Source organism: Balaenoptera physalus (genome assembly GCF_965194825.1).
Source record: "Balaenoptera physalus genome assembly, chromosome: 12".
Lineage (NCBI taxonomy): Eukaryota > Metazoa > Chordata > Mammalia > Artiodactyla > Balaenopteridae > Balaenoptera > Balaenoptera physalus.
In genome coordinates, this window is record NC_138897.1 from 89,959,565 (window position 1) to 89,987,289 (window position 27,725).

The window sequence follows — 27,725 nt, forward strand, 5'->3', positions numbered from 1 at the left end:
CGAGGACGGAGGAGGGACGGGTGTTTCCGCTCGCACACGAGAGGCGTCGAGGGCCTGGGGGCCCCGGCCCGGGCCCCTACCCTGGCCAGGGGCGCGGCCGGGCGGGGCGGGGCGGGGCGCATGGGCGGGGCGGCGGCGGCTCCTCCCCCGGCGGGCGGGCGGGCGGCGCCGTGCGGCGGGCGGCCTCGCGGTGCCTAGGCGCGGGGGGCCGGCCTGGATCGCTCAGTCGCGCGGAGCCGGGCCCAGGAACGGAGGCGGCGGCAGGATGAACAGCATCAAGAACGTGCCGGCGCGGGTGCTGAGCCGCAGGCCTGGCCACAGCCTGGAGGCCGAGCGCGAGCAGTTCGACAAGACCCAGGCGAGTGGCGGGGCCGCGGGCGGGCGGCGCCGGCTCCCCTTCCCCTCACACGCGTCCCTCGGGGCCCGGCCTGCGCCCGCCTCCAGAGCGCCGGGGGCTCGGGCCGCCCCCCGGACCCCTTGCTCCCCGGCCACCTGGGGCTCCCCGGCCTCATCTCGGCCGCGGCCACCCGGCTCCCCGGCCTTCGCCGCCCGAGCCGCCCCGCGCGCAGGTGAACCGGAAGCGCGAGCCGGCGCCCGGGCCCGAGGTGGCGGGGGACCGGGGTGGCCGGGGACTGGGATGCAGCCGGGCACTGAGATGCGACCGGGGGACCAGGTGGCCAGGCGACCGAGGTGTCCAGGGACTGAGAGGCGGCCGGGGACCGAGGTGGCTAGGAGCCGAGGGGGCGGGAGGGGGCCAGGTGGAGGGAGCCGAGACGCGGCGGGGGGCCAGGTGGGGTCAAGGTGCGTCCCGGGCCCGGGTGCGCCCGGCCGGGGCGGCCCGACAGGATTTCTCCGCCCTGGCCGCGCCGCCTCTCCCGGGCTCCGTCCACTTTTCCCACGCCTTAAAAGAATGCCCCCTCCTCGGAGAAGCAATGCATTTCCTTAAAGGAAACTCCCTGCTTCCTTTTCTCCTGAGCTGTTTTTCAGGGCCGCACAATATCTTATTATCTGCTGGGCGAAAAGTTTCACGTCTGTAGCCAGACTTGTTTGCCCGAGCGCTGGCCCACGTATAAACAGGTTCACACCCCCTTATTAAATGACGGCGCCTGACAGACAGAAACTTCCTAGGGCTCCCTTCCTGCACTTCCCACGCGCCCGCATCTCTTCCAGAGGGTGGCCTATCCTGGGAAGGTTATTTTAAAAATGAAACAATGACGGGGGTGTGTATTTGTCCATGTGTTCCTGCTGAGACCACACTGATGAGGGCGGTGCTGTTTCTGGTTTTCTGTTCCTTTTTATTTTACAAACACTGAGGTATTCTTATGCCTGGGGAGGGGGGGAGCATACTGGGTTTTTTTTGCCAAAGTAAGTCAACCAGGACTGAAACAGCAGAAAATTTTTACTTTAGAAATAAACCATGGACTTCCCTGGCGGAAAGTGGTTAAGACCCCGCGCCCCCAGTGCAGGGGGCACGGGTTCGATCCCTGGTCCGGGAACTAAGATCCCGCACGACGCGGCCAAAAAAAAAAAAAAACAAAAGCCAGAAGGAACCCACTCACCCCTGTCTGAAGTAGGATGATGACATTTGTGTCTGCCGTTAGCAAGGTCCTTCCCACCTCTCCCTGCCAGGAGCAGTGACTTGTGCGGTGTCTTTCAAATCAAGTTAGCACATGCAGCCTACAGTAACTTTCGTTTTGAAGTAAGAAAAAATGCAGGGGAAACATCTAACCTTTGTGCTTGAGATTAACAAGGAAAATGATAAAACCTTGGCTCTATAAAGGATTAGTGCTGAACCAACCTAGCCGCAAATTATTAATTTATCCTTGAAATCATCATCATCTGGCCCCTGGTGTATTTTCAGCCCGGATAGCCCGTCATAAAAACAAATGTGGCATTTAATTTAAAATCATTAATACATAATTAATTGTGCCAGGAACTTGCGGAAGGAAGGGGAGAAAATTTTAATTGGCAGAGAGAATCTGGATGTTGTCAGAAGATTTATTCATTCACTGATTTTTTGTTTTTTCTGTGGTTTTGAGGAGCTATAAAGAGGTCAGGTTGCTACATAGAGGAGATGGAATTTAAAGGGCCAAGTTCATTGATCTCACTCTTAAATTGTTATAAATCAAGGGCAAGCTTTCTGAATGTCAAAGAGAAAGCATCTCTGATGCAGGACAACTTATTCTGGTGGTTGGTTTGGTAAACAAGAGGGTGTTTTGTTTTTGCTGGTTGGGTTTTTCTCAGGGGCCGAGAGGGTTACTTTTCATGAATAATTCTTTCTAATAGGTGAATCTCACAGGATTTACCAATTCCAGGGCTCTTTTCTGGAAAGATGGAATTCAGGTTCAGTGTCTAGATTTGCTTGTCTTCAGAGTGACTTATTGAGGGATGTAGGAATAAGGTTTTGTGCATGGTTAATATTTAATTAGATTGCTCCCAGAAATATCTAGTGAGCTGCCAGCCAGACCTCATTGGTGAAAAGGACGAGGAGAGCTGAGGTTGCTGCTTACATGTCTCCTTCTGGACAGAAAATAGTACATCCAACCCACCGACGCACCTTCCCTTTGGACTGCACTGCCTGTGGCTTCACGTTGACCACAGCGTCCTGTGTAGCAGAGGGGCGCTTTGGTTTCCTTAGAACTTAAGTCCCCCACCATCCCGCCAGCCTCGCTTTTCCTCCTGGGTTTCTGGGTCAAGAGGAGGAAAAATACTTCCATATTTGCTTTCTTGACTGGCCACACCCTGTCTTGCAAAAAGGTTCCTTCCCCGCCCCAGTTGGGAGTGTGAAGGAAGGGGGCAGCCATGCGTCCTTCGTGCGGCAGGTACTTGTGTTTGCTGTATGATGTGGGTATGCGAGTGCGTGTGTGTAATCCCAGGGGCACCGTCCAGAAAGCTGGTCTATTCTTCCCCAAGACTTTAGTCCCTTTGGTGATAAAACCCCTTTTCAAAATGGAAGTGACAAAATTGTATTGGCTTTTTGTTGTTGTAGTATTCTGAATGCAGAATAGCGTGGAATACAGTATACCTGTGTGTTCTGAACCTGAAAATTGACCGTCTCGTTAAAAAGATGGTGTGGTATCATGGAAAGCGGTAACTAACACCCAAGTGCTAGCCTGTGTTCCTGGGCATGGTGCTTAACTCCTGTTTCCTGGTCTATAAAAATAGAGATAATTCCATCTACTTCCTAGGGCTGTTTTAAGGTATAGAAATGGTGGGGTGGGCTAAAGAGGGACCCCTCAAAGATGTCCACGTCCTAATTCCTGGAACCTGTAAATATGTTACAGCCCTGGGTAAGAAAATGCTAATCAGCTGACCTTAAAAATAGGGGGCGTAGCCTGGGTTATCCAGGTGGGCCCAGTGTAATCACGGGGCCTTTAAATGTGGAAGAGGGAGGCTGGGGAGGAGGTCAGGGTGGTGTGAGGTGAGGACGACGCCACCGGACACCGCTGGCTTTGAAGCTGGAGGAACGTGGGCATCCTCTAGAAGCTGGAAAAGGCAAAGAAATGGACTCTTCCACAGAGCCTCTAGAAAGAAATGCAGCCCTGCTGGCACCTTGATTTTAGCCCCGGAAGATCGGTTTTGGACTTCTGACCTCCAGAACTGTAAGATGATAAATTTGTGTCCTTTTAAACCACTGAGCCAATAGTGGCCGTTTGTTGTAGCAACAATAGGCCACGAATACCTACAGGATGCAAAACACGTAGTACGGTGCTCTGCAAATGGTCAGCTAGCCATCTTTCTCCCTTCCCCACCCCCAAAAAGCTTTAAAATTTGAGAACTGTTTCAGACCTTCCACGAGGGAGGAGATCCGTCTTTGAGGTATAGCATGGGTGAGGACGCAGCAGATGGGAGTCCTGGAAATGCTAAACTCCAACCTTGCTTCTTCCTTGTCTAAGTGCGCCTTTGCCATCTGGGCCTCGGTTTCCCCTGCAGGAAATGGAAACAGAGCCCAAAAGCTTCCTCTAAGGTCAGGATGAGAGAGGGGCCACGCTGCTCGGTAAACCAGGCCCGGCGGGGAAGAAGAGCATTAGATACGGGCATACGGGGTGAGGCTCCCCGGGTGTTAGGGGTTTTCTGGTGGGGTGGGAGCTGTGGAGGGGGAGCAGCGGGAGGAAAACTGTTCGTAGGTCCAGTTTTCCAGGTCGGTGACACGTCCCCTCTGCAGCCTCTGTGGAACTGAAATCTTGTAAGAATTAACATTTATTGACACTCAGGGCTTCTCAGGCCAGCTCACGTTAGAAAAACGCCGTCCAGTAGAAACAGAACAGGAGCCACGTGTATCGTTTTTAGATTACTTAGCCACACTAAGACGCCAACAGAAACAGGTGAAATTCACTTTAATCATATATTTTATTTAGCCCAGTGTATCCAGAATATAGCCATTCCAACACGTAATCACTATAAAAATTATGAATGGGATATTTTACATTCTTTTCCTCCTACCAAGTCTTCAAACTCCATTTTGTGTTTGTTATAGCACATCTCAATTTGGGCTCACATTTCAGGCACTCATTAGCCACACGTGGCCAGCAGCTACCGGATTGGACGTCAGGGTGTTAGAATCACCTGGGGTGCTTTTAAATTCTTCCGTCTCTAAATGCTGGAGATTTGGAGTGATTTGGCTTGGATTGGAGTCCTGGGCGCATAGGTCTATTTTCTTCAAGTTCCCCAGCCAGGAATTCTTTAGAATCTCATTATTGAAGACAAGCCACAGGACACAGACAGGTGTTTGGGAACTTAACTTGAGTTTCTGGTTTGAAGGCTGTTCCCAAATTGGCAATAGTCTTTTGGACTCCCATCCTTTGCACACTGTTGCCTCTGCCCTGACTTCCCTTCCCACATATGCCATCACCCCCTCTGCCAGGCAGGCAGACTTACGCACACTCCCTTTTTAAAAAAAAATTTATTGAAGTATATTTGATTTACAATGTTGTGTTTAATTTCTGTTGTACAGCACAGTGACTCAGTTATACATATATATTCTTTTCTATTGTGGTTCATCACAGGATATTGAATATAGTTCCCTGTGCTCTACAGTAGGACCTTGTTGTTTATCCATTTCATATGTAATGGTTTACATCTGCTGACCCCAAACTCCGTCCTTCCCTCCCCCACCCCCTCCCCCTTGGCAACCACAAGTCTGTTCTCTAGTCTGTAAGTCTGTTTGTGTTTCGTATTTAGGTTCATTTGTGTCGTACTTTAGATTCCACATATAAGTGATATCATATGGTATTTATCTTTCTCTTTCTGACTCGCTTCACTTAGTATGATAATCTCTAGGTTCATCCATGTTGCTGCAAATGGCATTATTTCATTCTTTTTAAGGGCTGAATAATATTCCATTGTGTGTGTGTGTGTGTGTGTGTGTGGATATATATATATATATATATATATATATATGTATATATATACATACCACATTTTTATCCATCTATCTGTCGATGGACATTTAGGTTGTTTCCGTGTCTTGGCTATTGTGAATAGTTACACACGCTCCCTTTCTGTCTTCATTATTTCTTATAGATGCTGTGGCATTACCACACTGTTAGCTACCAACCCCTTTCTGGGCCTCATTTAAATGTTTATTTTAAAAAAGTTCCCCCACCCCCGAGCTTGGGAGGAAATCTAAACCACATGGTGAAAGCCAGAAAACCTCCCCAGCTCCGCCCACGTCGGTCAGCTCCCTGAGGGCAGGGGCAAGGGGCCTGGCACCCACTGCAGGCTGGTCGAATGGCTAAAGAACAGAGGTGAGCGAGGCTTTCTGAAAAGGAGGAGAGAAAGAACCAGGCTCACGACCCCCAGGATGCTGCCTGCAAAGCCTCGTGTGAGCTGCCCCAGCAGCGCTTGCCTTCCTCCCCGGTCCCCGGAGGTGGGCCAGCTGCGGTGGGTGGTGAGCTGTGCCCTTCCTTCCAGCTGCGCTGCTGTTGCCTGCCCCTCAGACACCCTCCACCTGCTTCTGCCGCATCAGCCAGCTTGGTGATGCTCAGGGCAGCTGCTGACTTCCTGGTTCCTGGGGTTTCCTGCCGCAGTCCCCCTGGGCTCCCCGGGTATCCGGTGACCTCTTGGTTCAGGCTGGGGTGGGGTTGTGGCTGCTCGTCCTTCCCCTCCCCCTTCCCATCTTTGTACGTTTGTCCCACGACACGTTCATGAGGGACCACTTACTGTGTATGTGTTGGCTTGTTTCTGGTGCTCTGGGATGTGCTACGGGAAGATGAAGATCATTCTCATCCCCTCCAAGGGTTTTTTTTTTTTCTTACATTCTTTTTATGTATGTATGTATGTATGTATGTATGGCTGTGTTGGGTCTTCGTTTCTGTGCGAGGGCTTTCTCTAGTTGTGGCAAGCGGGGGCCACTCTTCATCGCGGTGCGCGGGCCTCTCACTATCTCGGCCTCTCGTTGCCGAGCACAGGCTCCAGACGCGCAGGCTCAGTAATTGTGGCTCACGGGCCGAGTTGCTCCGCGGCATGTGGGATCTTCCCAGACCAGGCCTTGAACCCGCGTCCCCTGCATTGGCAGGCAGATTCTCAACCACTGCGCCACCAGGGAAACCCCCCTCCAAGGGTTTTCATCTTGACGAAGGAGGTGGGAGATGAACAGGTGTGCTGTGACAGAGCTGTTAAGAGCGAGACTCTGTGCCTCAGTCTCCTCATCTGCAAAATGGATATAATCGTAGTGCCCGAGTCATGGAGGATTTGCAGGATGACACAGCTCCTGGTGCGGAGTGAATGCTGCACTGAGCGGCTGTTGGCTGTTACGTTGTGTATGGGAAGGCGGGCTGGACTGAAGAAATGGACATGATGCCCTCTTGGTTCCATCCCTGAGCCCCTAGTTGAGCCTCTGTAAATGGGGAGCTGGGGCTGTTGGGGAGGGCAGCAGATCCGCCACAGGGCTTGGGCGGACTTGGGAAGGTGGGGAGCAGCCCATTCCTGGAAGAGCCATCCTGCGGTGCCCCCCTTCTCCAGGACAGCAGGCCCTGCTCCCAGGTGAGGGGAGCCCCAGGGAGGTGCCCCAGGGAGGTCGGGGGAAGCCAGCCGTGACTTAAACTCAGGGCCCTCCTGACCTTGCCCCCAGGCCAGCCTCCCCTTTGTGAATAAAACCTGCCTGGGCTCTGAGTCCAGCAGTGCGAAGTGGAAACTCTGGAGTCGAGTCTAGGCCTGCTTGGCGGGGGGACAGGGAAACGCAGCGGGCTAACCTGAGCTGGGGCCTGAAGAGCCTTTGCCAGCCGGCCGTGCTGTCAGCGATACCCTTCCCCCCACCCGCTCCCCCCAGCTCCACCTGACTCCAGGGAGGACTCAAATATCACCTTGTTTGCGAAGCCGTCAACCGCTTTCCCCTGCCCGAGCCTTACTAGGCTGCCCTAGTTCTCGCGATACTATTCCCACTATTCCCCTGTCTCCCCAAACCCTGCAGCCGAACCGGCAGGAGTGGACGGCCGTGAGGTCGGGTGTGTGTTTAGATCCAGGGTCACGGAGAAGGGATTGCATTGCCTCCCGCTCTGAGCCCCTAAGCACTACCCTCTGAACCCCAAGATCCTCAGGCACGGACAATGTTGGCTCCTTGTGTGCCAGCACCCAGGAGTGCCCGGCTCAGGGGACCCTCTCGGTGTGCGTGCGCTGAATAAATGGGTGCCACGGGGGCCCGTGGGTCTCCCTTTTTTGATGCTGCCACTCAGTGAGGCCTAAAAAGCCATGACTCCCACCGCAGGGAAAGACTGAGTTCTTGGAGAAAAGTTTAGTAGAGGCGGGGTTGTTTTTCCTCTTGCTGAAATAAACACAACCTTCAAACTGCATTAGGTTCTCCCGCCAGGGAGTGACTCAGCCCCCTGGCTTGTGGGACAGACAGGTCTATGGAGTGATGTCACCAGAGCCCAGGCAAGGAGCTGCCCAGGCTGGCTCCCTGTCCTTCCTGGAGGCGGGACTCGGGCCACGTCCTCCTCTACCATCTCCTCCTCCTCATGTGTCACCTGCAGAGCCCGGGGGAGAGGTGGCAGTGTCCCCCAGTGAGCCTTATCCTGGTGGATGGGAGGATCCCGCCCGGGGCTCCTGCAGAGGAGTAGCGGCTGCAGCGCGGCCCTCCCTCCAGTTTCATAAACGGTCGAGTGATTGAGAGGCCCGGACAGAGCGGGCACTGGGGGACGTGAATAAAGGGAAAAGACGGTTGAATTGCAGGTTGGTGTTGCTGCACTGACTTCCCTCTGCTGAATGACCGAGCTGCAGACCTCCGGCCCAGAGCTCCCCACCGCTTTGCCTGAGACCACATTCAGCCGCCTCCTTGGCTACAGAAATCCTGTGTTTGCTTTCATCAATGGCCTTTGAGGTGACAGAAGCATTTGAATGAGATCTTTCTGTCCTTCAAACAACTCTTTGGAAACACTAAAGCAGGATAACCCACCTCTCTGCCAGTCCCTGTGACCCGGCTCTTTGAAGGATGTTTTTTTGTCCCTGCCAAGTGCCACCATGAAGCGCGTCATGATAACAGTACAAGGAGGATTGAGTCTGATTCATTTCAGGGTTGATTTTACAAATAGAAATTGTTTTATAGTTGCCTTTACTATTTAACTCTAGTGGATAAATTATTAGCTAGAGAAAGAGACACACACACTGCCTTGAATTTAACCAGTACTTGTGTTTGAAAGCGCTTTCGTTCATTCAAGTATTCACTCTTCCATTCATCCAGCAAAGATTTATTGACCCCCAGGCACGGGTTTCGGGAGGCACAGCAGGGTTTGTTGTACCGAGCACGTCTGTTCAGGGGCCAGAGGTAGAAACAGAACACATGGTAAACAAGACGGTTTCAGGGAATAAATGTCCTGGGTGAAAGTAACCGGGAGGAAGCTGTGTGTGTGGGGGGCTGCTTTAGATAGGATGGTTGGGGGAGACCCCCCAGGAGGGGCGCTTTAACTCAGAGCAGGGTGACCCCAGAAGCACAGCCGGGCTTGGGGGTGGGACCGGGCTTGTCCTGTTTGAGGGACAGAAGGAAGACGGTGTGGCTAGAACAAAGCAAGATGTTCCAGACACACTTTGTGTATGTTTGCATTCTCGAAGATTTCAAGGGTTTTTTGCTCCTGCTTCCCAGACAGGAAAAGGGGAAGTTTCTAAAGTGAAGGTGCCCCTGTGGGTCGGAGTGGATGGGACCGGGGTCTGTGCGCTGGGGTGCCATGGCTGGCAATGGTGGAACTGGGTGAGCAGACCTGTATTTGGCCCCGTTCACGTGGGCTCCTGGGGAAGGGGTCTCCCCGAGTCCACGTTCCTCTGCTGTGCAGAGCTCCCCACGGCCTGGAGGATGTCAGATCTCGCAGAGAACGTCCGGGGCTGCAGCCTCTGCCGTCATGTGGTTCTGACCCCCTGCAGGGGGCTGTGGGTTTCTAGAACGGTGTTGCCAATGTTGGTACGCACCGGGCTGTGGCCTCGTGAGCCGCTCTGGCTCCTGCTCCGTCCTCAGTGACTGTCCTCTCCCCATGGCTCTTCCTGGGGCCCCTTTGCCTGGCGTGCAGCCCCACAGGTGATGGGGCAGGGACGGGCTTGCTGTGTGCAACTGCTGACCAGAGCGTCCCAGCTTGGTTGCCCGGCTTCGCTGACGGTGTCCACACCCCAAGGCTTCTGTCTCGAGTCTGCAGCAGGCGCCGAGGCTCTTGGGAGTATCACCTGCTGGGGCTCCTGCCCCGGCCCCGCTGCCCCAGCCGGGTCGCCTTTCTCCTGAACCAGCACCGAGATGCTTTCTCGTGTGTCCCTGGGAGTCACCTGTCCAGGGGCAAGTGCCATTGGTGGCTCTGTCTGGCCTGGTCCTGGGATTGCCTCCTCAGGCTTGACTCCCAGGGCCTCTGCTGGCACCAGATGGGGTTTTTATTTGACAAACAAGAACGAGATTGTTCCTGGAAGCAGGGGCAAGTGTGTCCTGAGGCTCTGGCTCCCATGGACCCAGTGGGGCCCTTGTAAGAAGCCTTCCCAGACGTCCCCGCCCTGGCTGCAGACAGAAGCCGCCCCGGGAGGGAGCCAGAGGGGGCCGAGCTGAAGGCCCAGAGGGGGCCCAGGGCCCTAAGGCCTCGCCTGCAGGAACGGGGGAGCCGTGGGGGAGCCCCCTGAGCTGCTCGGTGCCACCCAGTTGCTGTTCTTACCCGTGCTTTGAACGAATCCTGGATCCAGAACCTGCGTTTTTGACTTGGAGTTGGGCCAGGTCCTCCCTGAGTGACACCAGGCCCTCGGGAGCTGGGTCCCTGCAGTGGGACAAAGAGGGACCAGAAGGACGTGCGTGCTGGCGCACGGCTCCCTCAGCCCAGCCCCCTCCCCCAGCGAGAGAGGCGGCCGGGACCCGGTGGTGGCTGAGGGGACAGTCTACAGAGCCAGCAGCCTGGGTTCCCTTCCTGCGCGGCCACCTTGGGGACTGCTCGACCCAGGTTAACGGGGGAGGGTTGTCTCTGTGGGGACAGTGCCTAGAATAGTGCCTGTGTTCGTCATTGTGACCTTGAGCTTTGATTTCCTCATCCACATGCTTCAAGGGTTACTTAGGAGATTAAATGAGATGATAACGGTGAGGTGCTCCGCATGGTGCCTGGCACATGGTTGAACTCGATAAAAATCATTTTATTATTCGTTTACTGAGGCCAGTTTGCTGGCCTTTGGCATGAGATATGCCTCCTGCAAGCTTCCCGGTTCCAGCAATTCCGACTGTGTCTCCAGAGCCCGCTAGAGCCTCTCCACCCCTCGGCCTTGTCCCCCGCCGCCCTCCGGAGGGTCAGGCCCCTCACTGTGAGGTGGCTCCCCGGGCCTGGGCTTGGATTTTTCCAGCACAGAAGGAGCAGCAGTGGTCTGAATGCCCGTGAAACTGTTTACTCACCCACCCTCACGGGTCTGAGAAGCGTGTCTCTGCCCGCCCTCCGCTGTCTTTGCAAACCCTCCAGCTCCCTCCCCCAGAGCCCCCCTGGGCATATCTGGGGGTGTCACAGACCCACCGTTACTGCTGTTGTCCTGCTTTGCTGCTCCCTGCCCCCCATCCGTGGCCACTCAGAGGTCGAGTGGGAAGTCAGATAAACAGATCCCCAAGGCGGTCGCCACCTGCCCCCCCCCTCTGCTCCCCGCCACAGGACCCTCTCTCTCCGGCTCTGGCTCTTCCATCTCGGCACCCAGGCCCCTAATCAATCCATTCCACTCGAAGTTTCTGTCTCCCAGAAGGCTCTCTCCATGGCAATTGATCCCGCCCGCGTGAGGGATTATGCTTGCTGTTGTCAGAACTGCCTCTGTACCAGGGCGGAAGGAAGCCTTTCTCAGGCTGGCAAGCTAGAGAGAACCCACACGATGGTCCCCGGTGCCCCTCTGACCCCCCCTCCTCCTTCAGTCTTCCTGCAGTCGCTCGTTGGGCTGGTGTGAGGATGCCATGCTTGTGTAGACGGAAGCAGATGTTGCAGTCAGAGCTGCAGCTGGACTGTAAACCCAGGAGCTAAGCCATGTCAGAATCGCCCAGCACAGGTTCCAGGGCTGAGGAGAGGCGCCCCAGTGCTCTCCCCACCTCTGCGGCCCACTCAGGACGCGCAGGGGAGGGACGGGCATCCCTGGGGCCTGCCGTCCCCTCCTGGGACGGGGCTTGGCTGCTGCGCCTGGCAGGGAAAGCAGGCTTGTGCAGTGTCCACAGACCCGCCTCTGTGTGAGAACTGTGCCTCCTTGTGAGGCCTCCCGGTCCACACATCTGCCGCCTGCACACAGCAGGGCCGTGTTCCCGCCGGGAGGGACCCTGTTCCTACAGCCGGCGCGGGGAGCGGGCGGCACTGGTTGGGCGGAGGGGGCCAGACAGACTCCCGTGTGCCTGAGTCACCACTTCTCTCTGGGGCCCGGGAGCCTCTGAAGACCTTGCGTGTGCCAGGCACCGTTTAGGGGCTGGGGCCACAGCAGCCCCAGAGAGGCAGAACCACTCCCCCCGTGGCGTAGACATGGGCTGGGAGTGGGGGGAGGATAATAGACAAATAAGGAAGACACTGTCAGGGGTGCTGACCACATGGAGAAGCGTGAACCGGGAGATTTAAATAGAGTGGCAGCAGGAAGGGGACAGGTGAGCAGGTTCCCCGGAGGGGAGGGGCAGGCACTCTTTCTGGGGGTCCAGGGCCCAGCCATGAGGGCGCTCCGTATACATTTGGACCGATAGTGAAGTAAAAGCCTGTGCCCAGCGGCCTCTGGGGAAGGCTCCGCGGTGGGAATGCTTAGCCTGGGCCGCCGGCCCCAGCAGCCCATCCCTTCAGGGCGTGTCTGCTGCAGGCCCTGGGGGGAGGGGGGTCAGCACACCCCTCGTGGGCGTCTGCGGAGGACAGAGCACTTGCTGGGACTGCAGGTGGCATCTTTGCATCCCCGGCCTCCTGGGCAGCTTGCTCTGCCTGTGTGACTTTGGCTCTGCTCTGTTCTTGCCTGGGATCTTCTGAACAGGTGGCAGTCATCAGAGCCAGCTCAGGTGTCAGGGCAGCTGGGGGACAGGGTTACACACCCCCTGTCAGGGAGACAGGCACTCCCGGCTTATGGGCTGGTGTCTCTTCCCAGCTCTGTACCTGTACTGGAGGGGGGTGCCTGGGAGCTGGATAGCAGAATCGTTCAGGACACAGCCAGACCTGCCTTGGCCCTTATTAGCTGTACGGACGAGATACCCCAACTCCCTGAGCCTCAGTTTCCTCATCAGGAAAGTGGGGGCATGCCCACTTGCCGGGGCTGTGGCTGGCAGCGTGTTGCCTGTGCCTGGCGCAGGGGAGAAGCGCCCGGGAGTGGCTGGTTGTCGATCGTTGTCCTCGTCGCTGCTGCTGTGGGCAGAGTTCTGCCTGGCGGGGCGTGATGTTCGCGGGGCCGGGAACGGTACACTCGGGGTCCGGCCTCTCTCACGGTGATGCCTGTGGAGGGAAGGCAGGCGCTGGGGCCTCGGGGAGGCCGAGTTGGCAGAGGATCGGCAAACACAGAACACATGGTGAGGGAGCTCTCGTGTCTGGCTCGCTGAGGCTTTGAGTGTAAGAGGAGCCAGAGCCTGTCTGCGTTCCTCTCAGGACCCCGGGACCGCAAGGCCAGAGCCACTCCCCCAGCCCAGCCTTGATGCTGGGAGAGTCGTCTGTGTCCCAGGGGCCCGCTGTGCTGTGTGCTGCAGACCCGCTCTCCCCGAGCCCCGGGGAATGGCCACAATGGGCGCTGTGTGTGAAAGGAGGTCAGCCAGCCTTGCTGGGGTGGGTGCGAGGGGCTAGCCCAGCCCCCAGCAGCTCCTAGGTCCATGAATCTGAGCAGAAAGCACGGCCATGGCTCTCAGGGGGTTGCTTTTCTTACAGAGGAAATCTCACTGCTTTGCAGAGCAGGACACCACAGTAGGGTCACAATAGACCGTAGATGAGAGAAGTCTCCTCCTTGCCCGGCAGGGACAGTTAATATTGTTCCCAGGCCAGAGGTGGAGAGCACAGTGGCCTCTGGGTTAAAAAGAAAGAAAGCTCCTGCTGCCCCTCGGGGCTCTCTCTCCGCCCTGTCCCGCTCCCGCCACTGCTGGGCCTGCCGTGGACAAGTCCACGCAGGGCCGGGCTGCAGGGTGAGCGCACAGCTTGCCCTGCTCAGCGAGCTCCCTGGACGGCCTGGGGCAGTGTGGGCCCTGGTGGAGGACCTGTGGGAGACTTGGGAGAATCGGCTGACCTTGAGAGGAGTCTGCACTGGTCAGGGACCTCATCCCATCCCTCCCACCAACGGCACTGGCAGCTCTTCTCATTCGGTCCGCAAGCACGGATGCCCCCAGCTCGGGGCTAGGTGGGTGGACAGAGGCTTACAAGACCTGCTGCCAGGTAGAGAATTAAAACATATCCATAAGTAAACCCAGGGCCGGCGGTGGTTCCTGGGTGAGTGGGATGGGCGTGACAGTAAGTGCCCTGAGCCTGTGTGAGGGCGCAGTCACATCCAGGAAGACTTCTCGGAAGAGGCGGCGTTGAACTAAGGGGGAAGAGACGAGACTCCAGCAGGTGGAGGTGGGAGGGGACCTGCATCAAGGATGAGGTTGCCGCTTGCTCAGGGCCTGAGTGGTAGCAGCATGTGTGCTAAGCGGGTCCCCCTTCCTGCCACCCCTGGCGGGGCCGCGGTCGCTGTTTGTGTCAGTGGGGGTGGGAGCTGAGCCAGGATTCGCCCTCACCCAGGAGGCATGTAGACAGGCGATGGGACCTGGTTTATCCTGGTTTTCCACGAAGTGGCTGTGAGGCCTCATGTCTCCAGGCCGTGCCCCGTGGTAAAGTAGGGGTGACGTGCATGTTTTGGTGGAGTGCGAGAGGGCTCAGGCCACAGCAGCCTCTCCCAGAGGAGAGACCCGATAGAGGATGTCCTGCGGGGACTGGCGGCTCCCCTGCGGCCCAGGGGCTACGCCTTCTGGGGAAGACGAATCACACGCAGCTTTCAGATCAGAGTTGCTCTCCTGCAGCACAAGCCGGCTTTTGTCCTTACCTCCCAGGCCTCTGGAAGCTCTGTGTGGTTGTGGCATCGGGTATCAGCTGTAGTTTGAGCTGCACATGTCACGTGAAGAAGAGTCTTGAGTGGTCTGGTTTGCTTAGGTTAGAGAATTTCTATTTTTCCCTTATCTGTGTACTCTCGCCTTCAACCGGCTGGAAGGATCGGTCCCGTCTGTGTGTCGCCCCTTCCCCCTTTCGGTGGTCTGTCCCGGGAAGCCTGCCGGGTGGGTTTCTGACCTCTGCCTCCTCTGTTCCCTCCCAGGCCATCAGCATCAGCAAAGCCATCAACACCCAGGAGGCCCCCGTGAAGGAGAAGCATGCCCGGCGTATCCTCCCTGCTGCCCGCCGGCCTCCGTCCCTCGGGGCCCCAGGGGAGGCGGGGAGTGTGAGGAGGACGTGGGGGAAATGAATTAGGGGAGCGGTGGGCGTGGCAGATGGCCCGATGAGGGCTGTCCCCCTGTGGCCTTGGGCCAGCCTCGCTCAGCTCCTTCCAGACTCAGTCCCATCTCGGGAAGGCCACCTGTTGTCTTAGGCCATTGGGCCCGGCTAAATTCGTGGGGCATGACCTTGCCCTTTCTCTTGCTTGGCTGAGAGCCGTAGCTCTTGGTGAGCTGTGGCCGACGCCGAGGGAGGGGTGTGGGGAGGGGGGAGGGGGGAGGGCGGCCTTCCACCCGCGTCTCTGCGCTCAGTCACCTGTTCAGCTGCACCTGCTGAGCACCCGACCTCCCCCACGCTTGAGTCCCTGCTGCGCGCACTTGGCCTTGACCCTGGTAGGCATCATCCTGGGCACTCACCACGAGAAGGGGGCCTTCACCTTCTGGTCCTACGCCATCGGGCTGCCTCTTCCCAGCAGCTCCATCCTCAGCTGGAAGTTCTGCCACGTCCTCCACAAGGTCCTTCGAGACGGGCACCCCAACGTGAGTAGCCGCTGGTCCGGGGGCCCGGGCCCTCTGTCTGCCGCCTCTTGAACACCCCAGGGAGGCACAGAGCCGCATCCTTTGAAATGAGGGCTGTCCCGGCGTCTGTGTCCCTCAGCTCCAGGCTGGCCCGCCCTGCCTGCTGCCCGCACCCCGTACATGGGAGCAAGTGTCGGGACGGCCCCCCCCCACCACCGACGAAAGCTCTGGCCCCTTCATCCTCCCTCCTCGTCTCCCCCTCTGGGCAGGTGCTGCACGACTGCCAGCGGTACCGGAGCAACATTCGGGAGATCGGAGACTTGTGGGTAGGTGCGGGGAGCAGGCACGGTGGCCTTAGCGCCTCGCCAGCAACACCACCCGGAAAGTCCACCGCCGTCCTGCTTGGCACACAGGGCCGAGGGGGGAACAGAGCACCTGCAGTGGTGCCCCCATCCTCCTCGTCCCAGCAGAGTTAGAGCCACGTTCAGTGGGGCCGTGGCAGCGGGCGATGAGCGTCCGTAAATGAAATTGAGCCTTGCTTTTAAGGCCTGGCGCAGCAAGTCCCAAACACACCCCTCACGGGCCCTCCGGCTCCAGAAATCAGCAGCCCTCCAGTCCCTGTGAGCTCACTGCCCCACCCTGAGTCTGGGTAAGTGGTGCAGACGCTGGGCCCCCAAGACCGGCAGCTCCTGAATCTTGGAAGTCTGCATTTTCAGCAGGCTCTCCAGAAGCGTCTCCTCCACAGTGAAGTCTCAGAGCCCCAGGAGCTTGTATTCTAGATCCACTCCACGACCCTCAGGAATTAGGGGCGTCCCCTGCGTGGAGAGAGGGCTTCTGGCCTTATCTGTCCTCTGGGAGCACTGCTGGGGCCCCAGCAGCTGGGGCGGGGGCCGGATGGCCTCTGGGAACTGACCGGCTTGCAGAGGGGACACCCCTTGAAGTAAGGAAGGTGGCATCCCTGGTGCCATCTGCAGATGTGGGCCCAGCGGGCGTGGCCGCAGGGGACGTGGTGTCTGGAGGCGGCTGCGGGGAGGATGTGTTCACGTGCCCGTCGGAACGTACCTCCCCAGCCGCCACCAGCATTTCGGTAGAGTGTCCCACCTCAGAACTGTCCTCTTGCTGTGGACTAGGAGCTCTCTTGTCACGAGAGTCTCTCTGGCAAGAGTGAGAAGAAGAGAGCGATAGGCAGAGAGGGGGCTGGCAGAGGCCCTTGGGAAAGAACGTTGGCCACCTCTGGTGGGTTGAGCAGTGGTTGTTGAATGAATAAGTGACAGCGTGGGAGGGTGAAGGATTGACACCCTGCTCATCATCTTGCATCTTCCGGCCTCACCTTCCTTGTTTGCCCCGCGGGGTTCCTGGGCGAGCTCATGGGCAGTGTGTCCTTACCCAGGGCCCTTTCTCCACAGGGCCATCTGCATGACCGATATGGGCAGCTGGTGAATATTTACACCAAACTCTTGCTGACCAAGATCTCCTTCCACCTCAAGGTAGTTTCCTCGGGGGAATTGTGGGGCTGGTGGGACCCTGGGCTCTTCCCTCCAAGATGTCTCAGAGGGTGGGATCTGTCCTGTCCCCACCTGAACCAAGGGGAAGCTTGGGACAGACGGCAGGGAAGTCAGAAGGCCCGGAGGCATTTCCCAGCGTGGGAGGTGGTCTCAGCCCTGCCCTCAGCTCCGATGGACGTCCCATCCTCTATGTCTTGGTCTCTGTAGTCACTGCCCGGGGCAGATGGTGGCTCCACAGGCTAGGGGCCTTCTCTGGCCCCTTCCCCTCCCTCAAAAGCTAGAAGCGGTGCTGGGCCAGAGCTGAGAGGGGCTGCGGTTGAGTGGGGGTGTCCTCTCCGCAGCACCCCGAGTTCCCTGCGGGCCTGGAGGTGACAGACGAGGTGTTGGAGAAGGCAGCTGGGACCGACGTCAACAACATGTGAGTCCCCCGGTTTCCCGTCTGTTCCTGCGGCGTTCCTCACCCAGGTTCCCACCGGGGGCCGTGCTCTGTCTGGGGCTGGAGGTCGTCACGTGCCCAGCAGATGTGGCTAAAGCTAAAGGGATGGGGCTTACTTGGAGCTGGGCATGTCGGCTCAAGGACTGCCGTCTGTGCATCCGTGCAAAGGCGTGGGCATGCGCTGCGCTCCCTCTCCCGCCTGGGGGTCCTCGCAGGGCCATGCCCCGCACCCCTCCCGCTCATCTCTCCCTCCTCCTTCCCCCGTAGCTTCCAGCTTACCGTGGAGATGTTCGATTACATGGACGGTGAGCTGAAGCTGTCTGAATCAGGTGAGCCGGCCGGGGGGGTGACCCGGGGCCTGCTGCCTCTGGGGGCCAGCCATTCTTGGACACACCTGCCCCCTGGGGACCACACTCCCACCAGGAGCAGGTCACGGGGCCTCCAGGTACCCCCAGAGCATGGGAAGGAGAGGCCTTTACCGCCCCTGCAGGACGCCAGGCACATCCAGGGAACAGTCTCGGCCGAAGGAAACCCACTCTGGCACCAAGGCGCGGGGTGGGGGGTTGCCAGGGGGAGCCGGGGGGAGCCAGGAGCCGCCTCTTCAGGTTCCCGATCCACCTCCCAGCTGAGCCTGCCCTGAGGCAGTTGGTTTCAGCCTTCTTGCCCATTCTCTGCTGTAAAAGGCCTCTGAGTCAGGTCAGATTTCCCAGCCCAGGAACGCGGCAGCCGTTGAACAGGAAATCTCAGGGGGCTCACCCTCCTGGGGCTGCAGAGGTGACTGTTTTCAGTGGCAGCTTCAGAACAACTTGTGGGTGACTCGACGCTCTCACTCTCCACGGGAGAGTGAGAGGCAAATGCCTTTTTAATGGAAAACCAGGAATGAGGAAGAGGTGTCTGGGCAGCCTCCTGGCGCCGGGGGCTGGACCCTGAGGCTGGGCGAGTCTGGGGCAGCTGTGCTGCAGAGATGGGCCTCTCCCCAGTCGCCACGACAGGAGGCGGAGAAAGGCCACAGCCAGCGCCCACACCCCCTGTGCCAGCGTCTCCCTGAGAGTGAGGGGGAGTGGGCATTCCCTGCCCCGAGGTTTGTAACAGCCCCAAATGGGAAATGTCCTGAACGCCCTTCAGATGAGAAATGGCTGCATTGTGTTTTAAAACGCAAAACAGTATTCTGTGTGTATTTTAATTGTTTACAAGGAAAATGGACTTGACATGACATGTAATTAAGTTTTAAGTGGGTGAGGGACAGCGCTTAGCGCCTTCCTCCTGGTCCCTTCCCTCCCAGGCGTCCTTGTGTCACTGCGGAGGTTTGCAGATCGCCCCACCCCAGGCAAGGTGAGAGTAGGCCCGGGTTGGGGGCCACCCATCTGGAACAGGGACCCACGTGGGCCGCCCTGGGTGTCACGTGCTCATTTCTCTCCTTGCCCCAGAGAGCAAGCCGGTCAGGGGTGGCAGTATGTCTGCCTCTTTCCCTCCTACTTGGTCCATCGGATGAAAGGCTGATTCTCAGGGTCAGGGGAGATTGACCCCGAGTGCAAGTGAGGTTTTGGGGTCCCTTGGGGTTTGCAGAACCACGTCCTGAGCCCGCTGCTGTGAGACTGACCAAGCCCGGGCCTGTTTCCACATCTGCAGAACGAGGCCTTGGGGCTGCACAGCCTTAGGCCTCCGTCCTTCCCTAAGATTCAGAGTGAGCTGGAAGCCCATGGGTACAGGACTGTTGAAGTCACCCTGTCTCTCCAGCTCCGCGTCCTGGGCCCACTGCCTGGAAGCTCTCCAGAGACCCTGGCCGAGCTGAGCTGCGTTTCATTTGCCCCCCACCTTGCCGCCACCTTAGTTCGTGGGAGCGCTGGGCCTTAGTCTTCGGCAGCTTCAGCGCACGGGGTCCTTCCTCGCCGCGAGGAGCATGTTGGTGTCCGAGGGCCTGGGGCAGAGTCCCACTGCCTGGCTGGGACTGGTAAAGCCAGTTACCCAGGCCATTGCCCCGTCTTCAAACCCAGCTCTCTAGGTTGCCGTGACGGTGCCATGAGATGCCGGTCGGGGCCAGCGCTCGGCCGCTGCCCTCGCTGTGGCCGTCACTATGCCCGTAAGCAGAGTGGGGTCTGCGCCTGCGTCTCCCGGCTCCGCGTGCTCAGGCTCCTCCCGCCCCCCCCCCCTTTTTTTTTTTTTTTACAGTTTTCCGGCAGCTCAACACGGCCATTGCTGTGTCCCAGATGTCCTCGGGCCAGTGCCGCCTGGCCCCCCTCATCCAGGTCATCCAGGACTGCAGCCACCTCTACCACTACACGGTCAAGCTCATGTTCAAGCTGCACTCCTGTGAGTCCCCCTGCCCCCACCCCTGCCTGCCTCGGCCCTGAGGGTCAGCCGAAGCCCCATAGGGCTATGTTGATAGACTGCATCAGGGATGGGAATCAAGCAGTCTTTAAGATATTTATTAATTAAACTTAACAGTAATGAACTCATTACCCATTAACATAAATAACATACTTGTTATAAAAAAAAAAATCACTATTTTCCAAAACAAAGATTTAGTGGGAAGAGCCACGTAGTTTTACGTGTTTGCAGTTCTCTTAACCGCCTGGCCTTGGAGGCGGCAGCGGGACCTCACCCGTGCTCGCTGGGCTGGCGGGGAGGACTGGGGGAGGCACGTGGTGGCTCCTTAGTGCTCAGAGAGGGTCTGGGCTGCTGGCCTGGGTTCTGTGAGCTGTTCCAGTGTCAACCCTGGGCAAACTCGAGTGAGAGCGACCTGACAGACCAGCAGGGCCCACATGCAGTGCACTGCGGTCAAGGTTCTGGCCATCCCACTCACTGGTTCCTTCCCTCCCTCAGTCAAGAGCTGAACTCCTCACGGGGGGTTCTTTGGGCCCTCCTGATGGTGGGTGGGACGCAGCCAGGTGGCAGGTAATCTGTCTAATCTATGACGGTTTCTAGAACGTGGAGGAGCAGGGAGGGGGAAGGGAGGGAGCGGATCTGAAGTCTCGGGCACAGAGCAGTGAGCAAGGAGGAAGTCCCGTTAAACCTCCCTGCCCCCAGGTCTCCCAGCGGACACCCTGCAAGGCCACCGGGACCGGTTCCATGAGCAGTTTCACAGGTACCAGCCTGGGCGGGGTTGAGGATGGCTGGGAAAGAAGCTCCTCGGCTCCCGGCGACGTGTGCTGGGGCTACCGGGCTGGGGCCTGACTCCTCTGACCTCCCGCCTCTGTCCCCGCAGCCTCAGAAACTTCTTCCGCAGAGCCTCTGACATGCTCTACTTCAAGCGGCTCATCCAGATCCCCCGGCTGCCCGAGGTACCTGCGTCCTCCAGCGGCCGCCGCCCGCCTGCAGCCCTGTTCTGCCCTGGGCTTGAGGACCGCGGCTGCCTGGCTGGGCCCCGCGTGGGGCCTCGTGTGGGCTGTGGGAGCGGCAGAGAGAGGGCCTTCTGGTGGGGGGAGCGCTGGGTCGCTTTCACCCGCTGCCCCCTCAGGGACCCCCCAACTTCCTGCGGGCCTCGGCGCTGGCCGAGCACATCAAGCCGGTGGTGGTGATCCCCGAGGAGGCCCCCGAGGACGAGGAGCCCGAGAGCCTCATCGAGATCGGCACGGGGCCGCCTGCCGCGGAACCAGCGGTGAGCTGCCCCCTTCTTGCTGGGGGCACTGGGGGTGGCTGGGCCTCCCTCCTGGCCTGGGGGAGTGGGGGTGGAGGTCACCGTGCTTTGCCGTGGCAGGTGGTGGCTGACCTCTTCGAGCAGACATTTGGACCCCCCAATGGCTCCATGAAGGACGACAGGTGAGGGCCTGGGGAGCCCACCATAGTGGGAAACAGCCTTCCGGGAACTGTGATCCCGAAAGATCTCGGCTGGGGACAGAGACCTGAGATGCTCAAACCCCGAGGGGGTGCTGATGAGAGGACCAGTGGCCGTGCCCGGGTCCCCTGATCGTCCCGGTTGAGTGAACTTGAACGCCAGGACCACGCGGGCTGGGGAAAACCCCGCCTGACCTCTGTCCCCAGGGACCTCCAGATGGAGACCTTGAAGAAGGAGGTGGAGACGCTCCGCACGGAGCTCGACAAGATCCAGCTGGAGGTGAGGGGCGCGGGCGGAGGCGCAGGGGCGGGCGGCTGCCCCGCGCGGGGGACCTACACCCCATCCCCTCCCCTCCCCTCCCCTCCCCTCCCGCCGCCCAGGCGCAGCGGTACATGGCGCAGCTGAAGGGCCAGGTGAACGCGCTGGAGGCCGAGCTGGAGGAGCAGCGGAAGCAGAAGCAGAAGGCCCTGGTGGACAACGAGCAGCTGCGCCACGAGGTGGCCCGACTGCGTGCCGCCCAGCTGGAGGGCGAGCGCGACCGGGGGCTGCGAGAGGAGGCGGAGAGTGCGTGCGCAGCGTGGGGCGGGGCGGGGCGACGGGGTCCGCCGCTGGGGGGTGCTGGGGGTCACGGCCCCGGCCTCCGTCTCCCCCTCCCCCGCAGAGAAGGCCAGCGCCACCGAGGCGCGGTACAACAAGCTGAAGGAAAAGCACAGCGAGCTCATCAACACGCACGCCGAGCTGCTCCGGAAGGTAGGCCCAGGGGGCGCGGACGGGGGCCGGTGGGATGTGGGGGGCCCCGAGCGCAGCCCAGCCGAACCTGTCCCCGGTCCCCGCCGGTGCAGAACGCAGACACGGCCAAGCAGCTGACGGTGACACAGCAGAACCAGGAGGAGGTGGCGCGGGTGAAGGAGCAGCTGGCCTTCCAGGTGGAGCAGGTGAAACGGGAGTCAGAGATGAAGGTGCGTCCCGTGAGCACACCCCCTGCCACCCCCGTGCCCCCCAACTCCACTGCCCCCGTGACGTCCTGTCCCCTCCCGTCGTAGCTGGAGGAGCAGAGTGACCAGCTGGAGAAGCTCAAGAGGGAGCTGGAGGCCAAGGCGGGAGAGCTGGTGCGGGCGCAGGAGGCCCTGAGCCGCGCGGAGCAGGTGTGGGCCCTCCCAGGCCGGGCTGCCACTGGAGCGCGGGGTGGTTCAGAGCGGCTCGCCTTGGCCTTGAGGTGTGGCTCTGACCCAGCCCCCGGTGGTACGCAGGGAACAGGACCCGCTCCTTGGCCCTCAGTCAGCCTTCAGTCTCCTGGGGCCCTAGGGATGGTCTGTAGGTTTGGGTGGGGATGGGGGCGGGGCCTCTGGAAGCCCTGCTCACCGGCCAGATGTTCACAGAGCGGATTGGAGCTGAGCTCGAGGCTGGATGCGCTGAGTGCGGAGAAGGACACACTGAGCAGCGTCGTGCGGCAGCGGCAGGCTGAGCTGGTGGCGGCCCAGAGCCTGGTGCGGGAGAAGGAGGAGGCGCTGAGCTGGGAGCAGCAGCGCAGCTCCAGGGAGAGGGACGAGCTGCAGGAGAGGCTGGCGGACAAGGTGCGCCCCCCCCTCCCCGTGTAACAGCTGAATTGGGGCATAATTCCCTTTTATCACGAGCTGCGTGCACCCCGCTTGAGGGAGCAGCCCCGGCACGGGCGGGGGGGCGGGCGGTGCAGCAGGGCCTCTCCCTAAAGCCCCCTCCCCAGCGAGGGTCTCCACGGGGGCCTGGCCGGCTCACCGCCGTCTCGCCCTCTCCCGCCAGGAGTCTCAGGAGGAGGGGCTGCAGCGCAGGCTGCTGGAGGAGCAGTTTGCGATGCTGCGGGGCACCGCCGCCGAGGCCGAGCGCATCCTGCAGGACGCCGTGGGAAAGCTGGACGACCCCCTGCACCTGCGCTGCACCAGCTCTCCGGGTAGGGCCGCGGCGGCAGGCGCTCGGGCGTCGCCCTTCCCTACTTCCCACCCCCCCCCCGAGGGAGGCGGGCAGGAGGGTGCTGGGGCCTCAGGCCAGGCTCTGCCCCTCACCCGTTCTCCCTGTGCTGGCAGACTACCTGGTGAGCAGGGCCCAGGCTGCCCTCGATGCCGTGAGCGCCCTGGAGAAGGGCCATGCCCAGTACCTGATCTCTACGGCAGGTGAGTGCAGCCGGGGCGGGCCTGGGCAGGGCAGAGGCCGCCAGTGCTGGTGACCCGGGCCCACGGGCCATGGCCGCCTCCTGCTTTCGGGGCGGTTTCCCACCACAGGCGCCTCTCCAGCAAGCCCCAGCCCCGTTCCAGAGATCAGCCCTTCGGGCCAGGGGTCACCTAGACCTGGGGGTGGTTCCTGCGATGCTGCTCTCCAGCTGTGCGGGCTTGCCGGGCAGGAGAGGCACCATCGGGACTTCCTCCAGAGCAGCAGCGTTGAGGGTGGTTGTCCTTCCCGAGCAGACGCCTCTGCCCTTGTGGCAGCCCTGACCCGGTTCTCCCATCTGGCCGCGGACACCATCGTCCACGGCAGTGCCACCTCCCACCTGGCCCCCACTGACCCTGCTGACCGTAAGTGCGCCCTGGGCTTGTCCCACGTGCTCCTCACGGTGGACCCGGGAAAGGGGGGCGGCTGCCGCTAGGTCCTGGCGTCAGACCTGGCTGGGGTCTCCCGGGGTTCTCGGCGCCGGGTCCCCTCAGCCCTCTCCCCCCAGGCCTGATGGACACCTGCAGGGAGTGTGGAGCCCGGGCTCTGGAGCTCGTGGGGCAGCTGCAGGATCAGCGAGCTCTGCTGCAGGCCCAGCCCGGCCTGGTGCGGATCCCCCTGCAGGGCATCCTTCAGCTGGGCCAGGTGCGGTGTGCAGCCGGGATGCCGAGCGTGGCCCAGGGTCTGGAGGGGGCGGTGGGGCTGGGCTGGGGTTCCCAGCTTCTCTGCACCTCCTTCCAGTTTGGGCTGAACAGGTGCTCACGTGCAGAACCTGTAGCTGCAGACGCGGGGCGGGGACAGAGCACCACCCTCTAGGGCCCGGCTGCCCCAGTCTCGCTCCCAGGCTTTGTGGGGGTGGCGGGGGGTCGAATCCACCCCATCTGACTCCTGGATTCCCTCATCCCCCAGGAGCTGAAGCCCAAGAGCCTGGATGTGCGTCAGGAGGAGCTTGGGGCCATGGTGGACAAGGAGATGGCAGCCACGTCTGCGGCCATCGAGGATGCGGTGCGGAGGATCGAGGTGAGGACCAGGGTGCAGGAGCCCGGGGGGCGCTGGGCTGAGTGCGGGCTGCACCCACCTCCGCACTCAGCCTCCGTGCGAGGGCCAGACAGCCTCTGCAGGTCAGAGGTGGGAGGGTGGGCAGGGGCCCTAGCTTTCCCTCCCTGGGCCGCGCCCTCCCCTTCCTGGCTCCGCGGCTGGTCCAGTGCGGGTGTCCCCTGTCCTTGCACGCTGCCCTCCTCCCAACCCACTCAAAGCTCTGTCATCGGGTGTAGGACATGATGAACCAGGCCCGCCATGCCAGCTCTGGGGTGAAGCTGGAGGTGAATGAGAGGTGAGACCTACTTCTGCCTTCCAGTCGCCCCAGGGCGGGTTCCCCAGTTTTTCCAGACTGGGGGAGGGGAGAGGTGGCTTCTGCCCTCCTGACTGCTTAGCTCTCCGGAAAGAAGGGCTGGGAACCGCAGAGCACGCCTGACCCTGTGGGCCCGCCTGCTGAGCACCCTGACGCCCCCGTGGCTTCTGGGGCCGCCTCGCAGATCCTTGTCTTCCTCACCCTCTTGCTCCTCAGGATCCTCAACTCCTGCACAGACCTGATGAAGGTGAGTGGCCGCCTGGGACCCAGGGCGGGCCCTGTGCCTGGCCGGGCCCCCGAGGATGACACACGTCTGGGTCTTGGCAGGCCATCCGGCTCCTGGTGACAGCATCCACGAGCCTGCAGAAGGAGATCGTGGAGAGCGGCAGGGTGAGCTGGGCCGCTGGTCTCACGGGGCCTCCCTGGTGGGGCCCCTGCCTAGTGGGCAGGCCACACAGCTAGGCCATTGAGGGACAGGTTCCTGAGCGGGGCCTGACCCCAGAGCCCTCTCCGTCCGTATCACCCGCCCTGTGGCTTACGCCGGCCACGGGACTCCTCTCGGGCACAAGACGCCTGAGTGTGCAGAGTGCCGACAGGCCCGCCCAGGGATGCGCTCTCAGGACCGGGGTGAGGGGAGGAGGGCCCACCCGCGGGGATCTGTTGCCATCCGGGACTTCCTTGACTGGTCCGCCCCGCCCTCCTGTCGCCACTAGGGGGCAGCCACGCAGCAGGAATTTTACGCCAAGAATTCGAGGTGGACGGAAGGCCTCATCTCTGCCTCCAAGGCCGTGGGCTGGGGAGCCACGCAGCTGGTGTATGTTGCCCCAGGTCGGGGGGCAGCAGGGTGTGTGGTGCTCAGGGTCTGGGGAGGGGTGTGGAGGCGGCCTGCCGACCAGGGGGTCGGAGACCCAGGCCCTGCCCGGCTCTGCCCCCAGGGAGTCGGCTGACAAGGTGGTGCTTCACACGGGCAAGTACGAGGAGCTCATCGTCTGCTCCCACGAGATCGCGGCCAGCACGGCGCAGCTGGTGGCGGCCTCCAAGGTGAGGCTCCCCTCGGGCTCCTGGGCTCCCAGCCGTGGCGGCAGCACCACGTGTGGCGGGGAGACCGTGGACGTGGGGGGTGGTGCAGCCAGCAGGCCATCCCGCCCCCTAACCCGCCCCGCCCCCCAGGTGAAGGCCGACAAACACAGCCCACACCTGAGTCGCCTGCAGGAATGCTCACGCGCTGTCAACGAGATGGCCGCCAGCGTGGTGGCCTCCACCAGGTCGGGCCAGGAGCAGATCGAGGACAGAGGCGAGTGCTGGGGCCCCGGTGCAGCGGCCGGGCTGGGGGCGGGTGCCCAGACGCTTACCCACTCCTCTCTGGCTGCAGACACCATGGACTTCTCCGGTCTCTCCCTCATCAAGCTGAAGAAGCAGGAGATGGAGACCCAGGTGGGCACCCTCGGCCGTCCCTCTCCTACCCGCGTCCCTCTCCCATGCGTCCCTCTCCCGCGGCTGAGCTCCGGGAAGGCGGGAGGGCCCCTGGGGCGAGGCTGTGGGGCCTGCTGAGCGGCCGCACGCGGGGCTGCAGGTGCGGGTCCTGGAGCTGGAGAAGACTCTGGAGGTGGAGCGCGTGCGGCTGGGCGAGCTGCGGAAGCAGCACTACATGCTGGCCGGGGCCGTGGGGACGCCCGGCGAGGAGGAGCCCGGCCGGCCCAGCGCTGCCCCCCGCAGCGGGACCTCCAAGAAGCCGCCCCTGGCACAGAAGCCCAGCGTGGCCCCCAGGCAGGACCACCAGGTGCGGGGAGTCAGTGCAGGTGGGGGGGTGACAGGGGAGGAGCCCCGGGAGTGCTGTCCTGGCCTCTGCTCACTGGCCTGGGGGGCAGCGGACCTTGGGGACGGTCAGAAGCCACTGACCAGTGGGCGCAGACACGCGGCCCCAGCAACGCGGGGAGCACGGCAGGTGCCAAGGGCCCGTGCCAGGGAAGGCAGGGGCCGAGGAGTGGCAGGATGCCTGGGGCCCGACGCAGGGTACGTCAGGCACCCATGGCCACTGAGCCCCTCACCTTTGATTCCTGCAGCTTGACAAAAAGGATGGCAGCTACGCGGCTCAACTTGTCAACTACTAGGTCACCCCCGGAGGGGTCCAGCGGGGAGGCTGACGGCCTGGGCCTCGTGGCTGAGGAGCCTCTGAGAAGGCCCAGCCCTCACTGAGCGCAAGGGCTCAGGGCTGACCGGGGCTGACCAGAGCAGTTCTTCCCAGACGAGCGCCTAGTTACCTGCAACAGGAACTTCTCAGAGCAGCCAGGACCCAGCAGGCCTGAGCCACAGCACTTCAGGAAATACAGAGCATTTCTAATATTCTGAGTTAGATCTTTCTTTTGTGAGTTGTGTGCAACACACCAGAAAGCAGGGCCCCTGGAGCGGGTGTTTGGGCCGTGCATCCCCTGCCCCTGGGACTCCCGGTCTGAGGTTAGAGGTGACTAGAACACAGTCTGTGCTGGCTGTTGGGGATACGGGGAAGACATCACCTGTTCGTGGCCTTCTTGGGACCTGGTGCGGCCTCAGGCAAAGCAGGATGCTCTTAGGTGGGCTGGGGATATCGCCCCTTTCTCCTTGGGCCTCGCTCTAGGGCATCAGTGACGGTGAGCGCTGAGGACAACGAGACCCTTGCCTGGGAAGGGGGGCAGGCCAGGTGCTGCCATCCTCCTGGAGTCTCTGTTCCTGCTGGCACCTGCGGGGACCCTCCTGCTTCCTGCTTTTCTTTCCCCTGGTCTGGCTGCCCCTGCGCTGGAAGCCCCGCGCTGGCCACTCCCCATGCCCAGCCACCTCATTCCTCCCTTTGCCTCCCCATCCCTGGGAGGTTTCCAGCCCTCCCGCACGCCTCTCCAGCTCAGCCAGAAAAAGCCCAGAAACCAGGAGCCGCCTGCCCCCTCTGCGGATCAGGACCAAAGGCCCCTGGCGATCCTCGGGCGGGGGCTGCCCTCGGGGAGGGATGAACGCGCGCTCCTCGAGCCCCTCACCTCCTCCTGGGCAGAGGGAGGCCTGGCTGGAAGGAGGAAACCTCGGTCTGGAGAGGAGCACAAGGGGCCAGCTCGATTTGCTTTGCGTGTAGTGTTTCCTTGTGTTGAAGTGTCAGATTGGCAATAAACCACACTTTGACTGTT

General features: G+C 60.7%; 1 protein-coding gene and 1 long non-coding RNA gene across 3 annotated transcripts; one reads left to right on the forward strand and one right to left on the reverse strand.

Moving 5' to 3' along the window:
* The first annotated feature begins 152 nt into the window (after nucleotides 1-152).
* HIP1R (huntingtin interacting protein 1 related) lies at nucleotides 153-27,725 on the forward strand. 2 transcript variants are annotated; one of them, XM_082418193.1, is made up of 32 exons: nucleotides 153-358; nucleotides 14,695-14,758; nucleotides 15,207-15,349; nucleotides 15,598-15,654; nucleotides 16,735-16,815; nucleotides 17,175-17,251; nucleotides 17,537-17,598; nucleotides 19,439-19,579; nucleotides 20,297-20,354; nucleotides 20,475-20,550; nucleotides 20,727-20,867; nucleotides 20,967-21,028; nucleotides 21,251-21,323; nucleotides 21,425-21,608; nucleotides 21,706-21,794; nucleotides 21,887-22,003; nucleotides 22,088-22,189; nucleotides 22,424-22,618; nucleotides 22,824-22,971; nucleotides 23,105-23,191; nucleotides 23,300-23,590; nucleotides 23,734-23,870; nucleotides 24,135-24,245; nucleotides 24,500-24,558; nucleotides 24,793-24,823; nucleotides 24,904-24,966; nucleotides 25,290-25,390; nucleotides 25,512-25,617; nucleotides 25,747-25,870; nucleotides 25,949-26,010; nucleotides 26,150-26,356; nucleotides 26,640-27,725. In XM_082418193.1, exons 1-32 carry the CDS (start codon nucleotides 266-268, stop codon nucleotides 26,685-26,687), a joined length of 3,390 nt encoding a protein of 1,129 aa, XP_082274319.1. In that variant the 5' UTR covers nucleotides 153-265; the 3' UTR covers nucleotides 26,688-27,725. The 2 variants fall into 2 exon arrangements, with proteins under 2 accessions (XP_082274319.1, XP_082274320.1); XM_082418194.1 differs by having other exon boundaries at nucleotides 154-358; nucleotides 23,483-23,590.
* Nucleotides 8,607-14,534, reverse strand: LOC309640097. Its single transcript, XR_014252017.1, has 2 exons — nucleotides 10,116-14,534; nucleotides 8,607-9,741 (listed from the first exon to the last, which is right to left on the reverse strand). It is a non-coding gene; the product is annotated as an uncharacterized lncRNA (long non-coding RNA).